Source organism: Corvus cornix, chromosome 3, assembly GCF_000738735.6.
Source record: "Corvus cornix cornix isolate S_Up_H32 chromosome 3, ASM73873v5, whole genome shotgun sequence".
Taxonomy (NCBI): Eukaryota; Metazoa; Chordata; class Aves; order Passeriformes; family Corvidae; genus Corvus; species Corvus cornix.
Window position 1 is genome coordinate 79,244,007 of NC_047056.1, and position 20,032 is coordinate 79,264,038.

At 41.5% G+C, this 20,032-nt stretch overlaps 1 protein-coding gene across 2 annotated transcripts in view; it reads right to left on the reverse strand.

Moving 5' to 3' along the window:
* Positions 1–2,005: 2,005 nt before the first annotated feature.
* HTR1E (5-hydroxytryptamine receptor 1E) overlaps positions 2,006–20,032 on the reverse strand; it is a 35,376-nt gene continuing 17,349 nt past the window's right edge. Inside the window, exons 3-4 of one of the 2 annotated variants that reach the window (XM_039569825.1) lie at positions 19,910–20,031; positions 2,006–6,326 (exon numbers count right to left, since the gene is read on the reverse strand). In XM_039569825.1, coding sequence (XP_039425759.1) covers positions 5,071–6,165 — 1,095 coding nt within the window. In that variant the 5' untranslated portion in view covers positions 6,166–6,326; positions 19,910–20,031 and the 3' untranslated portion in view covers positions 2,006–5,070. The remainder of the gene's footprint in view (positions 6,327–19,909; position 20,032) is intronic. The other variant, XM_010404572.4, reaches the window with a different exon arrangement.

A 20,032-nucleotide genomic window follows, 5' to 3' on the forward strand; every position in this document is an offset into this window, starting at 1 on the left:
CCCAAGTGAAAAACAGATGGCAATTAGAAAGGGTGACTATATATTGCATGAGACTCTTATGAAATACTACATGACCGATAAAAAATACCACAATATTTACCGTGTCTTCTTAAGCAATAAAACAATTTAAGATAATTCTTCATAGAAATCATCTGGGTGTATAAAGGATGAACATAAACCAGCTTGTCTCACTGATATTTGCAATGGTTAAACAACACCCAGGCACAAGGACCATCTCTGCACTTAAGCTGGAAGCTTGTATTTCCCCTCAACACTGTCATGCTCTTTACTTTTTGATAACTGGGATTCAAAACAGAGGGGTGGAAATAGAGTCCTTAGAAAAGATTCCTTTATTCTTGTAATGTCTTGAATAAACCAAATTTTTTAAAGTTGTTTTTTCTTGTTTGGTTGGGGTTTTTTGTGGTTGTTTTTGTGTGTGGGGGGTTTTTTTGTTGTTTGTTTTGTTTTGTTCCTTCCTAGCACATGCAAAGGACAAAGAAATGAGAAGTGGTAACTACAGACAGCTCAGGTGCATGGCAGTGAAGTCTGAATAGTGACAGTCTTTTACATAAAGTTGGTGAGGCAGGGGCTTTGTTTTAAACGTTTTGGGAAGTTCAATCCTATCATCTATCTCCATTCAGGAAGATCAACAAAATTAATCTCATGCTGTGAACAGCTCGGTACATCATTGTGGTGAGGAACCCAGAACTTTAAAGGCCTGTGCATGAACCAAATCCAAGTGGCTCAGGACATAAGCAACTCTTAATGTGTTTTTGCTGTGTCTGTATAAGCTGTGCACTAGAGAGAGCTAGCTCACCTCAGATGAGGATGTGATCTATACGGGAAAGGTGGAGAAAAAAAGACAGACAATACCCAGAGAATAATTCCTCCATTGCCCTTGTTGACTGCTTTTCTTTCAGGAGTCTTACCGCATCACAAGTGGTTTTGAGAAGGAAAAACCCCATCAACTGCAAGAAACAGGAGAGATGTGGAAAGTTCATGGAAGTGGTGAAGACAAAGCTTGCAGAGAAGAGAGTTGTGGTTGGCACAGGCAGAAGAGCGGGAGCTGAGTGAAACATGGGTAATCTGTGCAGGGACAAGTCCCTAAAAGTGAAGATACAGGTCCATAAAACAATAATATGAGGGTCACTTTTAATGTGGAAGAAAGGGAACAAAAGGATAGGATACAGAAGAAAGGCAACAAGTTTAAAAAGTAGGTAAATTAGCATTTGAAGAGCATGTCTTTTGGGGAGGGCAGCTTATTGATGGGTGCAATCTTTATGGGTGTATGAACTCACTCCAAAGCACTGGCTGCTTACACAGAGCAAAAATCCAGGATGTGGCCTGGATACTAGTAAGACAGAGTAAAATCTGACAGACTTGAACAGCCACAATCTGATCACCGCTGAGACGGGGAGAGAACAGGGACTTGCTTTAGTAGGACCACAATAAATGTAGGGATTAGACAGAGTCAGAAACCCAAAGGCAGGACAGGGAGCTGGGGTTGTAAAGCAAGACAACTTTTCAAGGGCACCATTAAAGAAAATAAGGCTTTGAGGATGCAGAATGGTTTAGAAAGGTTAAGGAAGATGGATGTAGTCTGTAGGTCTTGAATACATCACTAAGAGCTTGTTGGGAAGACCTTGTATTGCAGACCATGGTGTGAGTGGGCCCGATCAGGGTAGGTGTGAATGGGGACTTGCCATGGACAGGTCAAGAAATGTCTCCAAACCCATGGTAAAAGCAGCAAAAACTTAACATAGAAAAAAAAAAAAAGAGAAGTTGTCAAACAGTGGTGTCAGACTAGCAAAAGTTTTTATTTTCATGAGAAGACCAGTAATTTCTGATCAAGCTGAATTGTTTTAAGTAGCCAACCCTTTATATTGTTTCTGACTTTGATTCTGAACATGAGGAAAACATACATCTTCATCAGTCTAGTGGCATTTGTTGGAAAACATTCTCTGTGTTTAGCTAATGACTTAATTAGAAAATCAGTAGTCAGCTGGCAGTGAATGGTGAGCCTTTATTTAACAGGGAAGCACGGAAATTAGGCATCCATCTGTTTTTTCCTGTTAATTACCTCTAGATATTAAAATTGAATACAGCCTCCAACCTGATTGGTAGTTTGAGTGGTAATAGTGGAGTTCACAAACTGAAAGGAAGCCATTAGTAGAAATAAAGATGATGTGGCTCCTGTATTTCACAGTTTTCGTACATGTTTCTGAAGCACTGCTACCTGCCTATGACAGCTGCTGTGGAGGTCACATTCAGCATTTCCAGCCCTTCAGCCACACTTACAGCTTTAAATGAGCATTAGTCTTGACAACAGAGTTAACTGAGCTGCTGTTTTTCCACAAGAAACATGACTGCACATGGCTTTTCAGAGCAGTGTTGAGCTTTGAGGTTTGTTGTTTGTAGGGGGCTTGGACTAGTTGGCCTCCAGAGATCCCTTCCGAACTAAATTACTCTCTGTGCCATGTGCCCTTAGGAGCAGTAGTCAGAGATGGAAGCCTCTCTCATTTTGTTGGTTTTCCCCTCTGAAACACCTTTCACCAGCACTGTCATTCCCACCCCCTCTCTCTTCATAGCAAAGACCCCTGTGCAGCCCACCCCACAGCTGAGCCATAGCCCCAGAGACAGCTCCAAAGAACCTGGCTGGGGTGCAGCTTCTGCCTCAGCTCAGTTCCTTGGGGTGGCTCAGACTGTCTGCTAGGGTAGTCTTGCACATTTACTCTTCCCTTTCTGATCATCACTGCAGCTGGGCACTCTGTTCACCCAAAGGATGCTAAACCTACCCTTATAGCCATAACTGCTTGGGTGTCCTGTCTTCCCTCACAGAGTCAACGTGTTTCAGGAAATTATGCCCACTCTTTATTCTTTAATAATAATTTCTATTGAGCTTGCTGAAAGAAAAAAAAATACTACTCTGCAGCACTTCTTATGAATACCGTATTTTTATTTTAATTTCCAGGTTTGTTTATGTTTTTCTTAATAGTGTATGTACTATGGGGAGCTGCTTTGGAAGCTTTATAGATAGACAGCATCAGGACACACTTCCCTGGTTTCAAACAACAGTTCCCACCTCCAACAAGCTGCAAAGAGGAAGAACCATAATGGATGTCTGTGCTTCCCCACTAAAAGAAATTTTCAGTGGCTGAGATTAATTTCCCCCTCCATTTAGGTATTAATGTTAGCTAGTAGGGAACCTAAAGGCATCTGGAGGAGGCAGCTGCAACAGTAGCTTCAGAAGGACAGCTGGAGATAAACATCCCAAACTCAGGCAGGGAGCCCTGAAAGAAGAATCCCACTGTATGTGGGTAAGCAGCTGATGTCTTGAGAGAACCTAAGGCATCACAGCAGGTCATGCTTTTGTCGCCTTCAGACTTGGTTTATGCTCAGCTTGTGGCACTGCATCTTTCCAACCAAATGCTTTCTCTCACCAGTAAGGATGTCATTTCTCAGTTCCATTTGCAGTTTATTGCTCACAGATTACTTACACTTCCTTGACTCTTGATAAGAAAGATTATTGTCATCTTGTAAATTTTCAAAACATTTTTAAGAGATGGCTTCTAGTGCTGTTATAGCACTTTTGCTGCCTCTAATGTTTGTTTTGATGGATTTGGAGCTGCCATACTGTAGTTTTCACTGTTACTGCACGTCAGGTTGACGTATGTGATATTTCCTCTATTGTGTATTGGTGTAATTCAAAAAGAATTTGTCCAGAAAAATGGACAGGGAAGAAAATTAGGGTGCAAGGGGAATAATAAATATTTAAATTGTGCTTAGGAATTGCTAACGGACAGTATCAAATTCTCAGCTTTGATTTTGCCCCTTCCCAGACTGACTTCCACAATATTTGAATCAGGACATTTTAACTTCCATAAGCACAAAAGACAGAATACAAAGGACTCTTTGTCTCTCAGGACAGAGGAATTAAGTCTGTGAAAGACTCCCAGAGCAAGAAATCCTCCCAGACCACCTGACCATAGGTTAAGTGGGCAAGATTGCCATTGCAAATTGTGAGATGACGACAAGGCATATGTGCAGAGTGCTATTTAAAATATTTTCCTGATTTTTTTTCTGATGTTCAGAAATAATTTGGTTTTAGCTGATGTTTTTGAATTTCTGTATATTGCTGGTCTGCTGAGAAGATATGCAGTTGTCTAAGTTGGTGGGGGTAAGATCCATAGACCTTTGGGGTTATGCACCACAAGATCCAGGTGAAGCATGGCACAGGTGAATAATACCACCCTGGAACTGACTAAGGCACAAGGCCTGAAGAAATAGGGTTAGTGGAATTGAAAGTGTGACCACTCAGACGTGCAGTTAGTTTCACAAGTATGACTCTTGCTAGCTGCATCCTCTCAACTGCCAAACAAACTGCATGGGTGTCTGCCCAACACCTTGAATGCTAATCTGGAATATTGCACAAAAAGAGCCACTTAAATAATTCCTTTGGGGTATGAAATGGGATCATTTCTAGATGCAATGAACTGAACTTTGCTTTCTGTTCTGGGAGTGTATTCCTGAAAAAAGAAATAGTTTATTCTGCCTCAGCCCCAGGTGGAAATGCTGGCAATTTTCCTCCTAAATGGCTGTTACAGCTTTTTCAGAATGCCACAGTAAAGAGGTGCTGTTTAACTGTCATGACCATGAAGTGTTTATTAATTTTTGAAGGTGTATTTATGGGGTTCAGTTTATACAGTGCATGATAATTTAGATGTATGATTCTTAAATGGAAGAAGTAAAAAAGTGAATATCGTTATTTGCTTTTGAATCATTGATTACACAAAATGTCTTAGACATGAGTACCTAATACTAATAATATTTTTGTTGTTGTTTCAGTTCTAAAAAATCTTTTCCTTTATAGAATAAATTTATTTCAAACCCTTTACCATGAATAACACTAGAGATTAAAAAAACGGCATAATGAATTACAGGCTGAAGAACAGTCAAGCAAATAGGCAAACACAAAAACACCCTTCATCAAGGGAAATGGTGGCAGAGTCAAATAATTTTGCTCATTTTTAAGGCCAGGAGTCATGTCAGTGCCATCATCTCTCAGTACTTTTAAGTATGTTCTCGACACCTGATGAGCTTTCTAAAGGCCAGCTTGAAATCCTCGTTAAAGCTCGTGTACAGCAAAGGGTTGATGAGTGAGTTGACATACCCAAGCCAGGTCAAGAAGTCTGCTACTTCTGGAGAAACAGTGCAAATGTGGAGGCCCACAAGCAGTTCCTTGATGAAAAAGGGCAACCAAGACAAAATGAAAGCACCCAGAATCAGCCCCAAAATGCGAGCAGCCTTTCGTTCTCGTGTCGTGGAGATCTGCTGCCGGTCACCAGCCAGGTCCAAGTCATTCTCGAAAGGAGGGATCCTCACGGATGCATTGATTTTATCAAACTCTGTGGTTGGGTCAGATGTGGAGAAGTCCGAGACGCAGAACGTCTGTGTGAGCTTGCAGCTGGCAAAAGAGTTCTGGCTGTCAGTGCTCCTGTTGCTGAGGTGGCGGCTCGAACCCCGCTTTTGGTAAAGGCTCTTTGCAGCATGGTATATTCTGTAGTACAGGATCAGGATCAAAGTCAAGGGGATGTAAAATGCTCCGAATGTGGAATAAATCGTGTAGATGACATGGTCATGCTGAATGCGACACTCACTGGGAATATTAATGCTACGGTGATTTCTCCAAAACAAGGGGGGCATTGATATGAAAATGGAGATAGTCCACACGGTCACTATCATCAGCCCAGCCCTTTTTGCCGTTCTTTTCCTGGCGTATTCGATAGCGTCTGTGATGGCCCAGTACCTGTCCAATGCAATGACACACAGATGAAGGATTGAACACGTGCAACAGGTCATGTCGACGCTAAGCCAGATCTCGCAGATGAAGTACCCCAAAGTCCATTTATCTATCATTATGTAAGTGATGCTCAAGGGCATGACGAGAACAGCAACAAGGAGATCTGTCACAGCCAGTGAACATATGAGATAATTTGCCGGCTGGTGGAGCTTCTTGGTTGTGGAGATTGCTGCAATTACAGCAGAATTCAGTAGCATGGTCAAGGTTGTGATTGTGGCCAAGGTCAGGGTAATGAGCATCTTTTCAGTTACTGTTTTTGGCTTTGCAGCCACACTGGCTTCAGTGGTGCAATTTGTGAGATTCATTTTCCCCTCCAGGATGCAAGAAGTTGGTAATGAAGAGTTCCAGGTTCAGAAGTTATCCATTTGAAAGAGATGCTCTCGGTGCAGTATTTTTTTTTTTTTAATAATTCCATATTCAACAGAGCAGCAAAAAGCTTCCAGGTTTCATCCTGTTCATTGTTTTCCTAGAAGATAAAAACACATCAGTTAGCCAATCTAGGATAATCCCACCTTTTGGTAAAAAGTTTTCTATTTCTAATATTATTATCTCAGATAAAATGTTGGTCTGTTTTCCCTTCTCTTCTGCCTTTTCTCTCCCCCTTTCTCTGCATTCATTGTTCATTTTTTTCTTCTCTAAAGGACAATTTGGGACAGATTCCTGCTGATGTGAAATGGTTATTCCTTCTTTGGTTTTGGAGATTTTGCTTAAAGTCGGAGACTGGGCTAAGGGACCTCCAGAAGTCCCTTTGCACAAACATGCCTATGATTGTTGTGATACTGATACCTTTTCCTGATAGTCCTTTTCTGCTTGTTAAAATACACTCCAGCAGATGAAGAGCTGAAGGAATTTGCCTTTTCATTTTAATTGCTACATGAGTGGCATCAATTACTTCTATCTATCACCTTTGGAAAAAAAGCAGCAGAGCAGCCTATCTTGGCAAAGGCATGCCAGCATTTCATAGCTTTCTATTCTGCTTTTTCATATCCATGTCTGTATTAATATATTGGAAACTGTGCTCAAAAATTACTTAGGTTACCTTTATCATGCAGGTTTCCAACAATGTTTAAAAGCTTTATGGCAAATGCTTGGTTTTACACAGCACATCAGTGTTGGTAGGAGCTTATATAGTTTTATTTAATTATTCCTGACATTTCACATATCCCACTGTGAGTGTCTTTAGAGGAGACAGACAAAAAGCTTCTGCCACTGCTTTGAGATTTCTATCTAATTGTGCTCCCTGTCAGGGAGTCCAGTGTGATGCAAGGTACAAACAATAGTTGAAAAAAAAGTTTAATTTTTTTTCAGAAGTTCGTATATCTTTTCCATATATCCCAAACACTAACTGAAGCCAGAGTCAACAGTCCATGAGATGCAGCTTGGGATAACTTCTGGCACCTTGCTTACTCATTTGTAATTTATCTCGGTGTAAAGGATGTGGAAAACTGAAAGTCTGAATCCTTTTCCATCAAAATAAACAGGAAGATTGCTTCCCCTGACTTCATTTATCAAAGAGTAAAAAGTCTTCTAGGTTAGTTGTACAGGTTCCCTCAGCAAGCAGGGGAATAAGATAGTGGCTGCTGGAAATACACTTCTTCCTTTTCGAGACAAGCCTTTAAGGAAGATGGTATGAATCATATCCTGGAAATGCTGATCTTTCTCTCTTTTGACTACAAGTGGCTCCTCCACAGTTGCATTTAGAATACACGCCTGATTTTTATATGACTAAATTTGAGAGGTAAAACCCATTCTCACTGACACCAGTGGGACTTGGATTAGGCTCTGAGTTTGCACATGCAAGCGAATGAGGAATTAAGAAATTGAATGAGGAATTATGAATTTAAATCTAGTTGGCTGCCTAGCTCTGTGTATATATGCTCTTCTTCAAAAATTGGAGTGCCATCTTCAGAATGAGCTGAATGAGGGAAAATTAAAAATAGAAACTTTAGAAAAAAGCTTCTATTTGTGGATAGGATCTAGGAAAGCAGATCCGTACTGCCATAGTCTCTAGGTTAGCAAAATGTTTTAAATTCTGCCCAAGGAACTGCAGAACCGCCTTCCCCCTAAAGCATACTCTACTCTTAAGAAACTACTTTAAACAGCTTTAAACTGTGAATAGCCTAGGAGGAAATATTAGGCCTGATTATTGAAAATTGACTGGAGAAGTCAGATGGAAATCCATCCATCAGTCTCCATGTCGTTATTACCTCTGGGGGCTCGGCCAGGGCTCACGTCCACCCTCCTGCAGTGCCTGCTCCTCACCCACTCTCTCACTGTCCACGCTTGTCCAACTGTCCTCACTCTACTTTTGTATTAGAAGACACAGATAGAGAGTACTTTGGGCCAGGAAAGAAATAATGTTTTAAACTGGGAAGTGATTTACAAGGAGATGCCAGTGATTGACCTTGCTTATTAATACAGGGCAGGATTTAAATGCTACTTATCACTAATCTTTAAAAATGCAGGTGTGTTTGTGGCTGTAACATGAGTGTTAACAAGGAGAGTTTTACTATCTCTAGGCAATAATAGCTGGTTTCCAGCATCTCTATCACTTGCATACAATTGCTATATATAGTATTGCTATCACTATAGTAATTGATTGTGGTTTTCTAAGTGACATCTTGGAAGGGACATTAGTAACTGTTATTTAAAGTGCTCTCACTAAAAGCACTGCCGTGTTTATGTTTTGCAGCTGTATTGCTTTAGGCTGTCAGTCATTTCCTACAGAGAAAATTTTACACACACAGACTAATTTCCCACATTTGGTGCAAGAAACTCATCTGGCTTCCTCCAAATGGGAATCAATCATGTTTCATATTAGCTGATTATTGGTAATGGCTTTGAGTGCTGTTTAGGAGGAAGAAAGGGGAAAGAGTTTGATTAATTGTTCCTTAAAAGGAACTGGACCATTTTAAGCTGTAAGGTGGCAATGTCCATGTCTGCTCTTGCCAAAAAAACATCTCCCCCTTCTCAGCAGAGTACCACAGTGTAGCAGAATACTCTGAATTTCTGCTGGACAGACTGACTCCCACTCCTTGGCCACTGAACTTTGCACCACTTCATAACAAATGGAACAACATCACTTGGAGCAAACAAGTGGAACTGGCATTGCACATGTGTATGTTTAAGGCAGGTTAGTTCCTTTACATCCATGGTTTTACATTTCCTCTAAGCAATTATGGCTCTGTACAGCTGCTACATCTTTGTGCCCTTGACAGCAATAAATCAGTTTGACTCTGTTAAACTCTGAATTGGTCTGAGTGCTTTTCACTTTCAATATTTCCATGATTTGAGCTGTGAAGGGCAAGAATCTATACCATGATTTGTGAGACAGTTTATGGAAAATATGACTTAGCACATTTATGATAATGGTAATATTTCAAACCATGAAAAGATGCTAAACTTTCAGTGCTCTTCCTCTTCCTTCAAAGAGGTTTTCTCTTCCAAGTTTATGTACAAAGCACTGAAATTCAGGCCTTTCACTCGCAACTTTCTAGATCATCCTGCTTTTGTAAAGTCAACAAATCTTGGACTTCATGGCTCCTTGGTAATCAAATAATAGAGCTGATTTTAACCAAGGATTATAGGTTTCCAAACACTAAGTACTGTGCTCTGTCATGCGGGTATTGCTTTGGGTTTCTGAGGATGTCAGTGCTGCAGAGGTCACGTTATGGATTTATATAGGCACTGATGCTGCTTGTAACATGTCGTATTTGGAAAAGCAGCATCCAAAAGCTGAGAAAGTGGAGATGGTCATAATCACACCAACCTGTGGCAAGATTGTCAGCAAAACAAAATCTTCTTGTCACCAGGCAGCTCCTATTCACACCCACAGCATGAGATTTAGATGCAGTTGTATTGTAGGCAAAATGAAGGTAAACTATCAGAAGGTGCATCGGGGTTGCCTTACAGAAGCATAAACTGGGGTAGGACAATAAAGGAAATCACTATTTTTGTGTGAAACCCAAAATTTTACAAAAACCTGTCTGAGGAATTCCTAGCTGCATTATGGGACCATAGATTTAGGGATGTGACCTTTTCCTACACAGACTGAATGAGGCCAGGAATGAAATTACTAGGAAATTTGCACAAATTGACCTATAAAATTGACCTTCAAGGTACAATTTACCCTGGGCACACCAGTGAACCAAGCAGCATGATGGAAAGACAGGTTGGAAGGACTCAGCAGTAAGCAAGGTGTGCGGAGGCCTAGCTGTGTTTGCATCTGTGGGCATCTGACGAATGTTCATACATGTAGTGACCCTGACATAAATAACCAAAGCACAGTACGTTGTAATCAAGGATATAATGGCCTGCAGTCTGTCTTTGTGTAATGTAGGTTTCTAGGGATACAGGGATTTCTCTGCTCCAGCTTGGTCCTGGCCAGAGGATGGGCTGAGTGAACAGCACTGGGGACACTGCTGGGTACAACAGGAGAACGTGCTGGACACGACAGGTACCAGTGCAGGTGCCTGGCACAAGTCACAGGTGAAGCCCCAAGGGATGGCTGGGTTTTGCAGGTGGAGTTACATGAGATGCGGTTGAAATTCACAGGAGAGTGGAGAGGAGCACTGGGGACTTTTCGGGAGCACAGCCTTGTAAAACCCACAGTACCTCAGTCTCTCCAACAGTAACTGCATATAAAGCTGAGCTTGCCTACATCGATTCTATCAGAAACTAGATTTCACTAGTTGTTGCAAAACTGGGACCAGTGGGGAGGAGGTAATTTGGCTAGAGTTTTCCTTTTGGGAGGAGGCTGAGATGGAGGAAGGGAGTGTCAAGTCTGGTGAAAAGAGGGATGAGAAGTGGAAGAAGAGATAACAAGGGAAAAAGCGAGTATGCATTGCTCATCCACAGCCAAATCAGGGCAATAACCCAACTTGTTCAGACCAGAGCACATGAGTCAAACCTGACACCATTGTTGGGAGGCTGGGAGGACTGGGTTATTCCCAACCAGCATGGGACCCAGGGGACAGAGGGATGCAGCACGCTGGTGCTGCTGTGTCAATGCCTACACCAGGCCTGATGGCTTTGGAAGCCATCACCTCCTCAGGGCAATGAGGTGAGTCCAGGTCCTCTTGTCCTGTTGCAAGAGCAAAACCAAGTGTTGGTGCAGGCCAGTTGTGGGTGTGTGCAGGAAACCTCACAGCTCTGCTTATTTTCCAATGAAAACTAAGTTCTGTCTAAGAGGTTGCTAAAATGGCAAGCTGAGAAGCGGTGCTATGTCACTGCTATCACAGTTGTCACTGTATATTGTGATGTTAATCTCTGTCTCTTTCACTGAATGCCAGGGTGACCACGTTTTAACTCCCTCAGCATTAGAAAGGGGATCTCCGCTTGTGTATCAGGAAGACTTCACCTTCCTTCCCAGTGAACCTTGCCAGCCTGGAGGATTTCCTTCCCAAGTTAGAAGCCTGGGAGAAAACTGATGGGAGAGGGGAGGTGCTGCCTCTCAAAAAGCCCTGGTGCCATCTGATCTGGAGTCAATGAGAGACCACAAGCCAGCAGTTTTGCAGGTTTTTTTTTAAATAAATCCCTCCAGCATTACACTATAGAGATAAGCTTTTCTGGTGCAGATCTCGGCACATGCAAATGAGAAACAATAATTAGTGATGATCTTCAAACCATGCTCCCTCCCACAAGCAGTGGTATAATTATCATTCACAGATGATTACTCATTTTTATCTACTTTCAATATGAAAGTTAGTAAATCTTAGGCAGTGAAAGCTTGCAAGATGCTGCTGAGCTGCAATCTGATACAAACTAGGACTTAATGCACATTTAATCCTGGTTTTTGCAGACATAAATAAAATTCTCTGGGGGAGTTAAAACACAGATTTCTCATAAAAAACTAGAGTCGCACCCTACTCTAGTTGCATTATTTTGTAATAAATAATACTCTAAATTTATAGTAATTTGCTCTAAAGAACCTATCAAATGAAAAATAACTTTAAAACTCATCTTCACATCCCTTTAGACCCTTAGCACCGTACATGTAAAGAATCTCTTTTGTTTTACACTACACAAAATACCTACGTAAACTTCAGCTCATTCCTGGTAGCTCCTTTCACTTTACCCTTTTCGTGCTCTACCTTATATCCTGAGATGTTTAATGGATGGACACCAGAGGCTCTAATTTCCCATACCATGGAGCCAAGCGACATGGGTAGCTGGATCTTGCAAAATATTTTGGGGTAGAGTTTATAGTAATCAGCTGTGCAACCCAACACTGTCAAAACATGTAAGTGCTGCCTTTCCCACCAAGTTGTGGCAGAAAGACGTTCTCCCTGTACCTGTTCTTCCTCCAGAGATTATTTATGGAGATAGAAACCTCCTTTCACGATGAATCTATGCCTGACAGAACAGAAAATAAAAAGATGTTTTGAATTGTCTCCAGTTGTTTTGCAGACTACATTTGTGTAAGTGCTGAAATGAGCTAGCTTGGGTACAGAAATATCATGTTATATTAGCATGGAGTGCTGAACGGGTTAATTCACCCAGCCAAGAAACTGTAAATTCTCAGTCATGGAGTTCCTGATTCCCACAGCTAGACAGCCTTGTTACTGAGCTAATCTGATCAAAGTTAGCTGAAGTGCTCTCCCCTCGTATGTGCATGACATCTATATTAACAAAGGCAGCAAGCTTGTTTGATTGCCCCAGAGCAGCATTTAACTGCTCCAGAGCTGTGCTTGTCAGCTGATCTTATCTCAGTGCAAAGGTGCTCTTGATATCCCTGGTGATATCTTAATTTAGTAGATAGCCAGACCCGGAAGACATGTAACCTACACACTTAACCTCTCATCTGAGAAGAAAAATAAAATCTGTATCTGTTACTGAGCCTTGCAACCTTCATGCTTAGCAGTCAACTCTCACAGAGACATTATTCTCTGATTAATTTTTTTAGAAAACTTGTGGTTAATACTGTCTTTCTTGAACTTCATGTTTTTCACTAAAGAAGACTTTTCCTCTGTGTTTTAAGTTCTACCTTGCTTTGTACATGCATCTTTACAAGATGTTCTGTTACCGAAATTCCCTCTCCTCCTTTTTAAGTAAATTTTTAAAGCTTTTAATTTTTTTTTTTGGCCTATTTTGTTTTATAAAGTTGACCATGGCACTGATCCCTGTTATGGATGTTTTCATGCTTCAGCAAAACATAAAACTTCAAAGACCTGGTGACAGACCCAAATCACTTGCTTTGGAACAGGCAGTTATCCCAAGGGAAGACATTTACCCCGGGTTTTGTGCTGCTGCCAGTACCCACTGCTGCTTTTGGCTTGGCTGTTTTGCTCTCTGCTTCCCTTCTGTTCTACTGAATGGTTCAGCAAGGCACACACACAAGCAGAAAAGAAAAGAGCGTCAACACTGAGTATTGGTGAGTACTGTGGCCCTTCATAATCCCTCCTCCTACTGCTCAACCTCCCATTCAGACTATTTATTCATTGACTGTATGACTAAGACCTGCAATCAGATGAAATACAGGTAGGAGGGCAGCTTGGATAATGAGATACCCTATCAGACATGAGCAGCTAAACTGTGCGAGATCGGAGATCGGAGATCGCACCCTGTAATTCGTAGCAGGAGAGGACAGAGGAGTGTGCCATTACCAGCACTTACAGCCCTCCTTAGAAGAACAACGTTTGGGATGGTGCTTCACTGATGAGTGGCCCAGGGACAGATGAAGCTGGTTAATAAGGTTTAACTGTAAAGTGAAGGCACACAATGTATGAATGTTCCTGAGCGGGTGAGTCCATCCCCCAAACCTGCAATTCTTCCTGCAGCCACAACTCAGTCTGCCAGGCAGCAACCAAGATGAAGATCCATCCATAACAAATCCCAGGAACATTTTGCCAAAGCAAGGTAAACTACAGTCACATTCACCTTAAAAAACCCCAAACAAAACGACAGTAATTCCAACTGTAGAGACCATGCTGTCACGGCACTGAAGACTGGTGCTGAAGTGATCCCCCATTTCTAAGCTGGGAATAGCAGAGACAGCATCTTGGTGTTTGAGGGAAATACAGAATCACATAAAAAGGTGCGGGAGGACTCAGAAAGAGAGGAGTTCACTCTATTTCTCCTGAAAAAAATCTTGCTTGAAAAATTGGAACCAGGGACAAAATATTTCAGTGTCCCCTTGGTCACTAACAGTGTAATCCCTTTAAGTAAGAAATCTTTGTTTCCCCTTTTGAATAGGCTTATGAAAAGAAAATCCAATATTCAGAACGCATTTTGATTAATGTTTACAATTAAAAAAAAAAAAAAAAATTCTTGACTTCCCCAGGTTGCAATTATGTGGAGAATGGAAGAACTATCCATAGACCTCCAGGAATGATAACTTTTAAAATAGTAAGAGCTATTAGGAGAATTTTAAGTTTAGTATCCTTTGAACTAATAATGTTCTGCTTGTTTTGTAACTAGAAACAAAACTGCTTTGTTTTGAGTCTCCCCTCATGGTCTTTTGGAACAGAAACCATGCAGAGCTTGTGAAGTTGTTGTAGACCAAGACTATTTTGCTGGAGCGATATTCCATGTGGGAAAACCATTTTTTAAAAAGGATCCTTCATTAGAAAGAAATACGTTTCATTTGCAAACTATTAAAGAAGTTCACTGGAACATCTTAAAAATTCCTCTGAAGAACAAGAGGACTACGTCCAATATAACTAGAAAGAGTTGCTGTGGTAACAGTTGGGTTTTCTTACCTGCTGACAATCTTTATTTTTACTTCTTTGAGTTGAAGATCCCAACATAGTCTGCAAGTCTAATACTTCACATACTGTACACAGCCTGGTGGGAGGCACAGTCCAATTCCTCATTTACTAACACCTCCAGAGAGGGAAATGCAGTTTGTGAATGGGAGACCATGTAAAGACAATGGGATTGACTTGTTCTTCAGCTCCTGCTGCCCAAATGCTGAGCTGGTTCTAGAAGTTCAGCAGCACTGTAAGGTGCCCATGAACGGGGTTTATTATCTCTAGGCACACGCCTGAAATCCTATTTAATCTTCATTGTTTTATGGCTTAAAGCCTACCTTTAAAAAGGTAGAGGCCTTGTCAAGCCCCTAAAGGGGGGGAATGATGCCTTAGGTTTTAACTTTTGTATTTTTTAAATCCTGTACTGCCTAGTGTGTAACTCTGAAGTTTCTTGTAGCCTGTTAACTTCTGCTCTCTCATGCTAGGTAGACATAACAAAGCCTCTCCAGGCTTTGTCTTCAAGGACACCCAGACTGTCCTAGGCCCAAAAAGTATAAACCAAAAGCCTTTGAGAGGGGGGCAAGCAGAGGGGAATACATCATTAAACTGAAGCTTTAATTGGAGAATTAGCCCTGAGATGCAAATGAACCAAACCTACAAAAGTGTGAAGAACTTGTGACCTGTTGTCCATCTTGGGGTCCATCTTGGCAGCAGCCTCTGGCTCCCCAGGGTGTACCTCTGAAGGCCCTTCAAATAAATACCTACCTTTATTCCCTTACTCCTGTCTAGTCTCTGCTTTTAGGTGGACTCTCAAGGCATCACCTAAATATGATTCTAAGAGTACAACTTTGTAAGGAAGACTTGTTCCCTATGGTGAACAGCTACTACCCAGACACCTTTCCTGTGTCACCTGCGGCTTTAAAGACTTGTACTGTAATGAGTTGGGCCCTCAATCTTCTTTTTCCTAACTGAAGAGCCTGAGCACTCATTCCTCATATTGATGAACTGTACTGTTGCTCCTCATACAGAGGAAAAAGCCTCTGTACTTTATACAGGGGTTACATTATTAAAGATGCTTAGGTCACTTAAGTCCCTGAAACCCTGGTCTATAAAATCCCTAACTCTCATATAAAGATAGTGAAACATTAGCTCCCTGGTGCATAAATCCTTTCTGAACATGGGTATTAGGCTCCTAAATTAATTAGCTGCTTTAGGGTTTCTTTCTGAGGAGTGTTCTCAGGCTTGGAGCCCTGCCACGTAGCACAGTATGAGTGGCAGAGTCAGGAAGCTACTGGCAGGAACTGAGTATGCTATGGTCCATTGTAGTTCTGATGCTTTGCACTTAAGTCACTACAGAAAGGGAAGCATCTGCTTTTTAAGGTCTCCCAAATGCATTGAGAGAAAAACTTTAAGAAAAATCTGTACTGAATTCTCACCTGCAAATGCATTTTCCATCTCAATTTCTCATCTTGCTGCTTAGAGACATGTCAAAGACACACAAATATTTACTGATGAATATAGTTTATTCAGCTCTGGGGAAATGGTGCTATTTGCATTTATATGGAGACTATCACTTTATACAAGCTAAATGTCACTGTACAAGCATTGTTTTTCTAGTCAATATTTGTTTCTTGCTGCTATTCTGTGTCAGGAGACTGATGTCAATGGAGTTTATTTAATCTCCACATGGCTTGGTTCTGTACACAACTGCTCTACAATTCATAAAGGCCTCAAAAGAACAAATCCAACAGACTAAAACTTAGTAATTCTTGAAGCTTGATCTGAGATCCTTTGAAATCAATGGAAATGTTTCCACTGTGAGCAAAAAGATTTCAGATTAAGCCTTAGTGAATATATACCCTATTTCTTGCTGATAAAATAAAGCAGATGATTCACACAATGGCTCTAGACTTGCTTTGAAAGGAAGATTTTGTGTGACTGAACAAATAGTTTTATTGTAGCAGAAGGTGCTGTGGCTCCCTAATCATGTAGAAAAATGTCTCATGTTGGTGAGAAGCACTGGGCTGATGGCATGAGCCTGCTGCCTGGGACCGCGAGCGTGGGATTTCCATCTGGGCAGTGTGCTTGCTGCAAGCACAGGAGAAATGAATTACTGACGTGTTGTACAGCAACCTAAAGGTCAAGGACAGAGTCCTTTTTAGTATGAGAAAACACTTCTTGTACAAGCTGTAGGTGCAAATCCTGCTGAGGCAGAGGCATTCAGATACTGGACTGGCTGAGCTCTGACTCTATGGTGGCCTGATGCACTCTCAGTTTGCCAGTTGGAAGAGGGTCCAAACTTGCTGCAGTACATTTTTGGCAGTAGGAGTTTGTATTTGAACTGAACTCATGTTACCATTGCATTCTTAAGGCAAATGCTCCAGGGGTTGGGTCCTGAGTCGCGATTTTAACAAAAATCCCCAGCTAAATGTGGTCAATAGCACCTGAAAAATGCCATGAAAAAGAGTTTGTGCTTTTATTTCCAGAAATTTGTTGTTGGTAATAGAAGCCATGAGCTGAGCTGACAGCAAATACAAACAATTTTTTTTGGTTACCCAAATAAAATAGCCACTGTTGTGATACTGCAGTTACATTATTCAGGGCCTTAGCAATACCTACGTCTAGCTCTAGCTTTCATATGAAGACGTAATTTTTCCTTGAAACCCTTACAATACACACAACCCGGCTAAAATGTTCACTTTTTCCACTGCCTGGAATAACTAACCCACGTGTCTGCTTTTGGAGACTTTTAGTTTGACTAAACTCACATAACTGGCAGTGTAATTACTTGTCTGGAGCATCATGTAAATACAGAATAAGCAAAAAAACATTATGAAAACAATTCAATGTCAGCTATGTCAGACGTGATTATATGAATTAGTGATAATTTGCTGTCAAAAACCATTAAGCACAATAAAATTAACCCACAGATACAACACACATATAGAGTAATTACAAAATTTCAGTCACTACTAAGACTGAGTTGTCCTTTAGCAGGTGCAATAAAATATGATGAATCAAGCTCTGTTGAAAGTAGTATACATTAAAATAGTAGGCATTGGTGTGTGTGATGCAGAAAGAAAAAGGGTTTTTTTGTAGCCCCTGTTTTTCAGCCACAAACTGCATATACCAAATTTATACTTTCCCCTTAGGTAGTAAATTGATTATACTGAATACAGAAGACATTCTTTGATGACTAGCATGTCACAGCCTTTTTAACCAGAAAAATGCTTATGTGACCATTTTTCCTGCCCTTGGTTGGATTTTGCTGCAGCAGTTAATACTCGTAACAATTAAGAGATATTAACATCATGCTAACAAGGAAAGGGTCATGGGAAAAAAAGAATTAACCAGAATTCCCCCACAGGGCTCCCCCAGGTGCTTCTCTCAGTGGTAGAAGACTGATTTTAAGGGCGTAATACATTTCACACCTACTGTGTGCATTTCAAATACATTTTTCTCACTAAGAACAATATTAATTTGTGGATTAAACCAAAGTACTTTAATCAGCAGCACAAGCAAAGCCTTGATTTACTGTGCCTCGGAAATGAAGAGGAAGATGAGGGGATAGAAGATGTTTGTCTCTTGCTTTACCAGAGATCTGCTTCAGGCAGCTTGGGTAGTTACAGGCTTGGGTAGAACTTATTGTGGGATCAAAGGTGAATATAGCAAAGTGTTTTAAAATTCATCAGTTCTATAAAATTAAACCAGCATACATTCTCTAAGTCATACAGGAACTAAAAATGTGTGCATTGTGTATGTTTTGTACATACACAATTACTGTGAAATTGTACAACCAGTATGTTATTCCTTAAATACTAAATGAAAGTCTATGAACCTGAAGACCCTCATGAGTTTGAGAATTTGAATTCTAATCATGAATGCCACAGCTGTGCTGACTCATCTGCCCCCTGGTAACAAAAGGAAAGGAGCTGACATTGCAAGACCTCTGTTCACCCCAGAAAGGGCTGGAACAACACTTACATGGCACTTGAGGCTTCCTCATCCCACGTGGGAAGAGTCGCTGTCTCACTTCCTAGATTCTGTCAGCTTTGCAGCTGATACCCAGCCCAGCACTACATGCAGTGAGAGAAGCTGGGCAGCATCCACACAGACAACACTAATCCTTTTTGAACAGGCTGCCAGGCCCACCACCCCTCCTGCTTTGTTAAATGTGGCCACTGCTCACGAGGCAACACTGTTCTCTGTCTCTAAAGCAAACATATACTAACCTGTGTGACATTAACTGGACAGACTTAGATTCTGAACAGGATGTTCCTGAAGACCCTACCAGACTGAAAAAAATTTCCTCTCAAAACTTGTGCAAGGTACATATTCTTCCTTCACATAGTGGAGTCTCTAGGACATTGTACCAATGAAACAGAGCAGACTTTGGGTTAAGAAAAAGAGCTGTTGTAATTCTGTGTCACCGCTATCTGGGTTTATTTCTGGGCTTATATGGCATCCTGTGGGCTGGGGGACACCAGTGAGTCACTGCTCTCTGGCTAACTATTATTACAGGGCATAGGCAGCAGGATAGGCTGCTGGGGTAGTGCATCCTATTCCTCACAAACCACAAAAGAGACAGAACTCTGGCTAAAATCCTGGTGAGATGCACCAACCTTCTGTGCAACCTGAGCAACCCCAAAGCTCATGCCCCAGAATAAGTTAATCTAGGGGTAGGCAAAGGCTGGGTCTTCCCTCCTGAGAGCCCACTCTTTGTGGGGATGACCAGGCCACAGGTCCCTTGTGGGTCTCCCAACAGTGGTGAGGGCTCTGATTCACTTGGGACCATAATGAGAAGCAGCCAAATGCTCTGGAAGCATTGCGCTGCCTGTTGATGCAGAGGTGCTGGTGACACAGAGGCTCTTCAGCTGGCACAGCATTTCTCAGAGCACCCGATGGTTGCAAAAGGGAGGCTGAAACCTGGATATCTGCAGGCTGTTACAGCAAATTAAATATGATGAAACATAGTAGACAGTTTTATATGCTCTATTAACTGTATTAGACCTCCATATTGGAATAATTTATTGCTGGATTCTACACAGCACAGATGAAGTTCCAAACATCCTCTGATTTTGGTACTTTGCAGAGGCCTTGGTGTCAAAGATATATCCAGTAAGGGCCAGTAGGAGCTGGAAGTTTATTCTGGAGGCTGTCCCAACAATGTCAAAGGAGCAGCTGTAGCCCTTACTACTAGTTGTCTTTTGTCATGCTGACACAGTTGGCACACTTGGTAGGAAATGCCATTCCAAAAGAGTGTTGAAGTTCTGTGGAGACTGTCCAGCAAGTTGTGTTCCTCTCAATGACCATGTGTGAAGTACTCCATTGTTTCAAACCTGTTTGACTTGCTTCTCACCCAGGGATCTGCTGGAGCAGCACTGATTGTAGAGAAGATGACCTCCTGCATACTCATGCTGGTGGAGTCGCTGTCTGCTTCATCTGTTGCTGAAGGGCGGCAAACACTGCAGGGCTGAGTGCC